At 29.1% G+C, this 11,175-nt stretch overlaps 1 protein-coding gene across 1 annotated transcript; it reads right to left on the minus strand.

The window, feature by feature from the left end:
* Positions 1 to 5,176: 5,176 nt before the first annotated feature.
* On the minus strand, positions 5,177 to 6,254 carry LOC18095528 (homeobox-leucine zipper protein ATHB-52). The gene has a single exon (XM_006370135.3). It carries the CDS (start codon positions 6,216 to 6,218, stop codon positions 5,601 to 5,603), a length of 618 nt encoding a protein of 205 aa, XP_006370197.2. The 5' UTR covers positions 6,219 to 6,254; the 3' UTR covers positions 5,177 to 5,600.
* Between the last annotated feature and the right edge of the window lie 4,921 nt (positions 6,255 to 11,175).

An 11,175-nucleotide genomic window follows, 5' to 3' on the forward strand; every position in this document is an offset into this window, starting at 1 on the left:
TTTTTGTTAGTATTCCATTTCCTGAATAATATCGCATTGAATTGGTCATTGAACAACTATATAAAAAGAGAAAATTCTGAGGCCTCCTGTAAATAATTTTTGGATTATTTCAGGACTTGAAGAGACAGCTTTGAAGTTAATGAGTGTTTTTTTTTTTTTTTTGTTACAACTTGCCTTTTAAAGTTATTTTCTAAAATTAAAAAATAAATTAATGTTTTTTTGATATTATGCTGGTGTTAATGTAAAGATATCAAAAATAAAAAAATAAAAAAAATTAATTTAATATATTTTTAATAGATAAATATTTTAAAAAAAACATAGTAAACACACTTATTTTAGGGTATTTTAGAATTCTAATACGGTTTCATAAAAGTTACGAGGAATTAACACAAGTCAATGACTAAAAAACAATATTCAATGGCCAACAAAAAATGGGTCATCAGGGATATATTAAAATTCTGTTTTCAATACACTCAGTATCATTATAAATATATCGACGAGACGATTCTAACCACATATTGAAAGACCACCAAACATGGTCGTAATTTGTTAGGGTTTTATTCGGGGTTAATTTAGGGTTAATTACAATATCATTTGAAGTTCTTCCAAGAGTCCCGGTATATCTCTAGTGACCCATTTTTTTTCTTTTTTTTTTCTCATTTCTCTCTCCTCCACATCACTTTAATTTTTTTTTCTTTCTTAACCATTGGATCTTCAATCCCATCTTTTGGACATTGTATCTTCATAGAATTTTTTGTTGACTTTTGTTTATGTTAATTAATTTGTAAAAGAATAGTGTTTTGCAATATTCACTAAACATATGCTATTTCAAATTGTGGTTAGGTAGAAAAAAATATTTTAAGACGCCACCGCTATTCCAAATAGCGGTTGTGTACAGAAACGATATTTTGAAACACGATTGTGTTCAAACTGTATTATTTTTTAAATATTTTTTTAACATGTGTTATTGTCTCAAAACTTTTAGCAAACTATGCTAATTTTTTTAAAAAAAATCCCTTACTATATGACTTTTAATTTTTTTTTTGTAATTATGGAAATTTATCAAAGAATATATCCTGAGTTTTAGGTCGTGGTTGTGAGTGTTATAACAATTGTTTTTAAAAATATTTTTCATTTGAAAATATATTAAAATAATATTTTTTTTATTTTTAAAAGATTATTTTTTATATCATAATATCAAAATAATTAAAAAATATTAAAAAAATAATTGAAAATAAAAAAAAATAATTTTCTTTATAGGACGAAAAGAAACCTTCTACTAAGGTCGTGAAATGAAAGCAGTGGCTGAAGGGAGTAAAGTAGTCACGTTAGAGACAATTCCAAATGTCAAAAGCTGCAGCAAAAAATCGTAGGCCTTTTTAGATGGAATCTAGTCATTGGCTTATCCAAGTTTAAAATAAAATAGAAGTATTTTTCTTCTGGTCAAAGCAAGACCCCACAGCTTTGATTGAATCGAGTCCGATCATTGATGTGACTAATTACATGGACACCTCAAAATCAACTCGACTACAGCTACACACCTCTGCCCTCCTCTCTTCTTCCTCTCTAACCCCACAAAAATAACTACAAAAAAACGAAGATAAACATTGAACGACGGAGGTTTGAAAGTCTGGGAATAATCTTGCTTTCACATCAGTCAAGATTCAGGCATGGATGACCTTCTGATATTGTAGCTTTTTATTTTTTACCGATCAAAGTTTATCACATGTCATTTTATTTTATTCTTAGATGAAGAATAAAATAAAACTAAAATAAATAACATGAAAAATAGATAAAGTTTTTTATATTTTTTTTTGACAAATAAAAGGTTAAATCAAGGTTGTTAATTCTATTCCGTTTCGTCTGAAATGACCTAAATATTTCATACCAATTAAAAAAAAAAACAAAACGGAACAATTTTCATCTCATTTCAAATCTCGATCCGTTTCGGATTTTCCGGATAAATTTCGGCTGAAATATTCCGATTTTATTTTATATGTTCCGTTCCTGGCTTGAAAAGTCATTGAATCAAATTGAATTCGGTTCAATTTGATTAATTAAACCACCCAAGTATAAAAAACTCTTTTTCATTACTATTTTCAGTAACAATGATAATAATAATAATAATAATAATAATAATAATAATAATATTGAAAATGATTATTACTATTTTCATTAACAATTATATTAATTTTTTAAAATTAGATTTATCACTAATATACATAGTTTATATTCATGTTTATACTTTATAAGAATTTAAGCAAAACAAGGATGCTTTAGATCTCATTAGCCTTGATAACATTAACATATTGAATGAATGAATTTGTGAAGAATCTAACATTCTTGATGAAGAGGATATAAGTTGGGAGACTATTGAAGCACCTTTGTTTACTTTAACTTTAGAGGATGAAAATATATGTTTTGATGACGAGAATGAGTTTGGTGGAAATGATCAACTATTGAAATGTTTAGTTGATGACTTTCCCTACATACCACCACAAGATCAAGATCCTTATTTCTATGTTAATGATGGAGATGATGTTTGATTTATGTTTCTTTTGTGTTAAAACATTTTACTTTCATAATATTTTGGTATTTTGTTTAAGTTGAATTACTTTAAGTTAAAGTTCTATTTGATCTTGACTATTTAGGAACATTTTAAATTTTGAAATTATATTTGTTTAACATTGTGTTTGTATTGCATAATTTATAATTAATTTATTTTGAATTTGATTTATGTTGGTTGAATTATATATATATAGTACAACTCCGAAACGGCACGCCGAAATGTTCCGAAACCGAAACCGAAACATTCTATTCAAATTGAAAAAACAAAATACCTACCGAAACGGAATTGACAACCTTTGGTTATATATTATGATATATTGACTATAATATAATATATTTATATTATGATATATTGGCCTTTTATATTACGAAAAATGTCAAGTTTATAAAACTGAAAAAACAAAGGTATTAAAATGTCAATAAAAGGTGGGTATTGATGGATGGGTTAAAAATAGCAAGAAATGATTTTATTTAACAGAAATATCCTTGACAACAACGTTTTCTATATATTTTCTATTATATTCTAAATTTGTGTACTTATTTAATTCAATATATACATTTATTGTTATGTTCATGCATATAAAATTCAATTAATCATGTAATTTACATGCTTATCAGATAAGAAGAATTGATCCTACTGTTATGGTAACTTAATTTGGACACTAGATGACAATGATTTTTTGTGAAGAGATTATATCAATATGTATGGAAATAGAGATTTTAAAATGAAGAGGCCTAGGCAAGTCTAGCTTTGAGATAAAATCACATGCACGCGCTCAACTCGGCTCGGGCTGAGGTTAGGTTCGATCCAATTATAAAATTATATTTTTAGTATTATAAAATTATTTTTTTGCTAACCCATGAAATCACGTCTGTTAGTTATCTTTCTATTTTTCAAATAAAAAATGTTAAGTAATTAAAATTGAAAAGCTACCAAGTATTAAAATATTAAAAAAGGCAGGTGTTAATTAATGGGTTAAAAACGGTGGGAATTGATTCTATTTATTAACACAATTAATTCCTGCAGCTCCGAGATGGGGTGGGCTATCCAGAAGCCCTGAGAACTTATCAGCAGTGTTGTCAATTTTGTTTCGTTTTGCTCGGAATGGTCGAAACATTCTATACTAATTCAAAAAACAGAACAAAACGGAACAAATTTCATCATATTTTAAATCTCGGTCCGTTCCGGATTTTTCGGCTAAATTCTGCCCGGAACGTTCCGGCTTCATTCCACATGTTATGTTCCGCTCTTGAAAAGTCATTGAATCAAATTGAACCTTATTCAATTTAATTAATTAATCACCCAATTATAAAAAGCTCTTTTTCATTACTATTTTCAATAACAATGATATTAATAATAATATTGAAAATTATTATTACTATTTTCAATAACAATGATATTAATTTTTTAAAATTAGATTTATCACTAATATATATAGTTTATGTTCATGTTGTTTTTTTCATGTTTATACTTTGTAGGAATTTGAGCAAAACAAGGGATGCTTTAGATTGCATTAGTCTTGATAACATTGACCTAACTTTATATTTAAAATATTTGTGTTAAAACATTTTACTTTCATAATATTTTGATATTTTGTTTAAGTTGAATTACTTTAAGTTAAAGATCTATTTAATCTTGACTATTTAGAAATATTTTAAATTTTGAAATTATATTTGTTTGGCATTGTATTTGTATTGCATAATTTATAATTAATTTATCTTGAATTTGAATTATGTTTGTTGAATATATATATATATATATATATATATATATATATATATATATATATATATGAACAGTACAACTCCGAAACGGCACACTGAAACACTCCGAAACTGAAACATTTCATTTCAATTGAAAAAACAAAACATTTATCGAAACGGAATTGACAACCTTACTTAGCAGTATCATATTTTCTATTTTATTTATTAATTTGTCCGAAACTCATCAACAATATACAACAGTTTTAATTAATCCAAATATGTACTTTCAAGAATTAAAAAAAACCCAAAAATAATATTTTCTTAATAATCATTAATTTATTGTTAAGCAAACTTAAAGATTAATAATATTGTTAATTACAGGTCTAATCATTATCCAGCAATTCTTAAACATTTTTTTTCCTTTCCTCTTTCTTGTTTTCCCCTTGAAACAAACACACTCAGTTTTTCCTTTTTCTTTTTCCTCTCCCCTGTCGTACATATATAACGCATTATATCCTCCTCTCTTCTTTAATTTTCAATTTACGCTTTAATTTATTAAATACACAAGAAATGATTAGAAACAAATCTTTATATCCTTCATAATTAATCCTATAATAATTCATTTTCATTTCAATCTTATATCAAAAACATCGAATAAGAGCTGGTTCGTTGTTATTGTAATACCGATTATTTTTAGAAGTATATTTCACTTAAAAATACATCAAAATAATATTTATTTTTTTAAAACAATTATTTATAATGGGAAATAAAAAATAATTTAAAATAATAAAAATAAAATTTTTAAAGTGAAAGCAATTAATACGTTCCTATTTCATTGAAGTGACCGTGTAAGAAGACAAGTGCCACTTGCTGAAAGCGTTTAATTAGTAGAAGGGGAGCTAGCTGGTAGGAAGTTTAAGGACCAACCATTCATTTAATTAGGCATTACATGACAAGTTGACCTATAACACAGTCCTCCTCCTAATCAATCAACTATGACACTGCAACTGCTACAAGCTTGAAATTAACATCAATGGCCACTCAAGACACCATCAGGAAAAAGCATCCTTTTTCTTCAAATATCTACTGAGTAAAGAAGAATCTTTAGACAGACCTGGTCTAATTAATATGTATCATACTCACAACAAATTACTTGTAGACTCCAATATATATTAATCTGTGAAACGTCTCATGCTGAATTTGTTGGTGAGCAACCGCATGGACTAGGTCTACTTAAGAAGAATTTCTACACCCATGATGCCAAGCCAAGCAATTGATTATGATGTACCAGTAAAATACGGTATATGACACTAGTTGTTTCACCTCTGTCAAAACCCACCGCCAGCACCGTACAAACAAGCATAGAGCTCTTCAAGCTGCAAGACCTCACCATTCACTCCCTCATGTAAGCTAGAGCTGCCTCTATCATCACAAGATGAGTTACAAGAAAAATTAACAGCAGGTTGAGCTGCTGTTTCTTGGTTCACAGCGAACACCATCTGTTGAGCCTGCCACAGCTCCTCTTGAAGTCGCACCACCTCTCTTTCTAGTCGCCGCCTATCGGCTAGTGCATTCTCTAGTCTCACTTGGAGTGTATTATAATCAAGCTCTAGGCTCTGTGTCTTCCATCTTGCTCTCTTGTTCTGGTACCAAATAGCAATTTGTCTTGGCGGCACCCCTAGCTGGTTTGCAAGTTGAACCTTGAGCTCAGGCTCGAGCTTCTTGTTGGTTGTGAAGGTTCTCTCTAGGAGCCTCACTTGGTCCTCTGTCAGCCTCTTCTTGTTGTTGTGTTTTGGCAAGTACTGTTGTTTTTGTTGGGTTTGAGAATTGAAGAAGTCCATTCTGTTGGAGAAGCTTACAGAATTTGATGAGAGGAAGGCTGGAAAATGATTGTACTGAAAATTATGCAAATGGGAAAGTTTGGTTAAAGAAATTGGTGGGTTCATTTCGTTTTTATAGTATTATTATAAGGGTTTTCAGACTTCCTAAAGGCCCCCCCCCCCCCCCCCCCCCCAAAAAAAAAAAAAAAAAAAAAAACAAATCAAAAAAATTGTTTTCAAAGATGGGGGAGAGGAATACAGGCGGCTATTTAAATATTCAAGTATACAAGGCCGGGACTCTGCGCGCGGTCATCACGTGAAGATGTTCATTTTAGTTTAGAGACATTCAATTATATATTATATTATACATATATATAAAGGACTAGCAGCAATGAAAAAGGTTGACAAAAATGAGCATTATCTTCTTTGTATTGGGTCGATTCTTGTCCTAACTTTAACTTTTACGACTTTTTTTTTTCTAGTGTGGTAACTTTTTTAATTTTAGATAATTTTTTAAAAATATGTTTTACTTTTAAAAAATTATATTGATATTTTTTTAATATTTTTAGATAATTTTGATGTGTTAATATTAAAAAATTAAAAAATATTTTAATATATTTTTAAATAAAAAATATTTTTTTAAAAAAACATTCTACGCCAATACCAAATACATATTCTATTGGATTAATTAATTATAAAATATTTCATAGTTTGGTGGTCATATTTCCCGCTTTTATGAAGAAATTACAAGTTTATAAAGGCTTGAAGCTGCTTAAGATACGATAAGTGATCAATTGGGTTAAATTCATTTCTCTTGTTTTTTTTTTAAAAAAAGAATTTGTAGTGGATAAATTGATAGAAGTACATAATTAATTAAGTTTGCTATCCAAAAATCGAGATCACGTCATGTTCCCTGTTTATAGGTTGCATGCAGCATGACAATGAATTAATCATTAAATATTCATGGTTGTTGTGCATGGAACATGAAGCCTCTCATATATAAGAATTAAAATAATTTATTTTTATAAAAAGTATTTTTCAATTAAGAATTTATTAAAAAAATTAACACATTAAAATTATTAAAAAACTTCTAAAATATATTAATTTATTCTAGTAAAAAGTAATTTAAAAAACATTTTAAAAGTAGAGGTTAATTGCTGCATTACCAAACAAAATCTCTGTGAAAATGCGATAATAGATTGCGACGAGCTAGGCCTTAACAAATATAATAAAACTCTTGACTAAAACTAGCTATTAACAAAAAGTCGAAGAAAAAAAAAGAAGAGAAAAATGTCACAGTACACTCCCACTTGCTTTTACAAGGACTGATCCTTCGGCTTTGCACGATGAAGTTAATAGTTTTGAAAAGAACAGATGCCCGTAAAAAGTAATTGAAGAATTTGACCGTCTCTGGTCGTTCATTTGATCGGTGCTCGCGTTCACGTGTGGCGGCTGCCCGCCGCCTGGGTAAAATTAGGTGACGGACAAGGTAGAGTTGAGAATTCTGGAAGTCCATGCAACAAGGAACTTCAGCACAAACATCAATGATTTATCAGACATTGCTAGAAGTTTGAAAAATTAAAATATTTTATTGGTATTTATCTCTCTTACCCTACAAAGATTTAGTTTATTTATTAATTTATTGAATTTGATTACTGATTCTCCATCAACTGCTCCTTTTAGGACCCAGAAATAAGAGATCCAAAGTCAGTCATACACCGACGCTGTATTTGAAAGTGAATCCAAAGTCATATTCCAACCAATCTGCCACAAATATGGTAATTTTCAGAACCCAGTGCAGCACACAAGCAGGCCTTTTCATGTCCAAGAGGTGCTTATCTCAACAAATGATCATTATAATTCTGTAAAATAACGTGTCCTATCCTTAACCCAAATTAAAAAAGAAAAGACGAAATTTATGCAATCAGTAAATTTCACATTTAGCATAAATCATTTTAGATAATATGTAAATACAACGTTTTTACAAGTTCCTCACAACTTGCGAGCAGTATGGTCCTCGAATTCAACTAATTACTCTACAAATAGTTATTCCTGCTTCAATTCTGAATTAAATTTCCCCAACATAAAAGTCTTGTGAACGCTCTGATCTCTTACTCTACTCTTTTATTTTATGTTGTTGAATGTGTTTGCGATGAAGTGTTGCCAACTCTCTCTTTGAATGCATGCATGTGTTTGAACGACCAAGTGTTTTGATTATATGCCTGATCGAATTCCGTCTTCTTCTTTTTTTCCCTTCTTTTAAGTAGCTTTCTGTTCTTTATCATATTCTGGTATAGGTTTTCTTTGTTATAAAATCCTTCTAGCCTATCAGTTCCTTTTGGTATTTCTTGTGACAACCTCTTGGTTGCCCTAACAGGGCTAACTTCTCTCATTAGGGACTTGGGCGTGTGATCATATGGGATTCTGCATCTCATCATAATTTTGCAGCCAAAAAAAATCAGTGCATACCACTTTCTAATAGTGGAGATTATGTTCATAATTTTGACCCTCCAATCCAACGATGTCTTTTTAATATGATGATTTATTAAATTTTTTTCTTTGATGATTTTTTAAATTTCAATGAAGATAAATTTATTCCCCGATGTGATATAATATATATGTATTTGTTTAGGTAAATCATAATTTTCTGAAGTCTTCAAATATATGTGTAAATATAAATTTTACAATTATTATTAGATTTTTATTTTCAAACACTCATATTGATCTGCCTGCCTAAATCTTTGGTTAGTTAGTAGTATCAAGCATATATCATCTCGAATTCAAATAAAATCATTATCAGAAAATTGACAAATACAAACGGACACATGACAGAATATTTCCGGTAGATTGCGGCAATTGTTTTTGACTAAATATATATGCCCTCGCAATATCCATCGGTAAACACCAACGAAAATATTTCCTTGGTATATACCAAGGGAATTACAGTGAAAAAAGAATGGATGAAATAAAAGTCAAGAAGTACGATGACATGTTATTTTTACAGACATAATTATCGACGGATTTAAATCTGTCCATTAACACTACCAATAAATTGACAAATACAAACAGAAATATCGATGAAATTTTTCCATTTGTATATTGTGATGACCTTAACCGATAAAATTTTACATCTATGTATCCATCAGTAAACACCAACATAAAAATTCTATTGGTATATACCGAGGGAATTGCAATGGGAAAATAAAGAATGAAAAAAATACCAAACAATACGATGATATGTAACTTTTACAAATGACATTACCAAAAACATAACCCGGCGGTAGAGTACATCCATAATATGCCAATGGAAAACTTTTCTCGGTATATACCGAGGGTATTACAGTGAGATTCAAAAAAAGCAAATCATACAATGACGTGATATTTTTACCAACAGAATGACCAACGAAGTTACTGACGAAATAATTCTGTCGGTAATATTTAATTTATGACCTGACGATCCTCCTCTCCCCTCCCCCCATTTCTCCTTCTTCCTTATGCATTTTGTTTTACAACAAATAGCCCCCCAATCTCAACACAATGCAACCTCCCACAACAAATTCAGCCACCACACCACATAGTTTGTCAGCATCTATGTTCTGATTCAATTTTTTAAAAAGATTCTCCACCTTAAGTAAGCAAATATACCCTTTTTTTTTATTTGAACTCAATTTTAAAATGTTAATTTTTTCTTCTTCATATTTTTGGAGTTGTTTTATAGTTTTTTCTCATACAAATTTGTTGTATGAATTTATGATTTGTACATGTTAAGTTTGTTTTAGATTTTATAAAATTGTTTTTGTTTGTAAATTGATGAAACTTATGTTGAATTTTTAACTTAGGTGTTTTGTGATGAAATAAATAATGGCTTATTTAATGGGTTTGTTTTATATTTTGTCAATTTTATTACCGAGTTGAAATTTTTAATAAATGTGTAGAAATTTAAATTTATGTAGATAATTGATAATGAATTAAGAGTACTATTAAAATATATTGAATAAGTTTGAGCTGAATCAATATTTTACAAATTTATTTAGTTAACGTAATTAATTAATACATGTTGTCATCATTATTTTATATAGGTTAGATATAAGTAATGGATGATCATTCATAGTTGTATAAAGATTCACCCCTAAGGACTGAAGATGATAGATTATTGTAATGGGATTCAAGGTTTCATGAATTACGCACTATCTAATCCGAGAAATATTAGTGGAGAGGGTATTAGATATCCATGCTAGAGGTATAAAAATAAAAAAGTTTCTTGATGTAGATGTTTTAACGATGCTTCTTCTACAAAAAAAAGTTTCATGGAGAAATACTTGTGTTGATATGCACATAAAGAACCATATGTTCCTCATAATACCATGATAGAAAAGATGTTTAGGTCAACTTTTAGTTCTAGCAACATGCATGGAGTTGAGATGAGGTCAGGTACGACAAAATTATTAAATGGGCGAAAAGCATTTTACCTGAAGGGACTAGGCTGAAAGAGAACTTATATACTGCTAATTTCATGATGAAACCCCTCAGCCTAGGATACTAGAAAATTGATACTTGTCCAAACTTCTATATGTTGTACTACCTTAAAAATATAGAGATGACCGAGTATTAATAAGCTACCTAGATTATCTCCACATGATGTTACTTTTGAACAATTTATCTCTAATACTATCATAAACAAATAAATTATTGAATTCCTCATTGACAACATCGTCAATTTTTATTATCCAAAAACTCACAATTGACTGAATCTCAAATTTTTCGATAACAAGATGAACAATTTTTCACGTTGTTCAGAACACGTGTAAAGACTGTTTAATTATTCTTATCTCTCGAGATATTTAATTTAATTACACATTTTTCATTAACTATGATGGATACAAATTTTCCACAACAACCCAACTCTCTGAATTAATTTTTCCCATTCGATTGTTGGATACAAATAATGCATATCATATTTATACTATTTTAATTAGTTTGTCGCCATAAAATTGGCAAATATTTGTATTGTAGTAGTTTTTATGGTTAGAGTTTTTAAAAAATGGATTAAAAAACAATTTTAGTTGTTGTAAAAAAAAATAGA

This window comes from Populus trichocarpa, chromosome 1, assembly GCF_000002775.5.
Source record: "Populus trichocarpa isolate Nisqually-1 chromosome 1, P.trichocarpa_v4.1, whole genome shotgun sequence".
Classification (NCBI taxonomy): Eukaryota; Viridiplantae; Streptophyta; class Magnoliopsida; order Malpighiales; family Salicaceae; genus Populus; species Populus trichocarpa.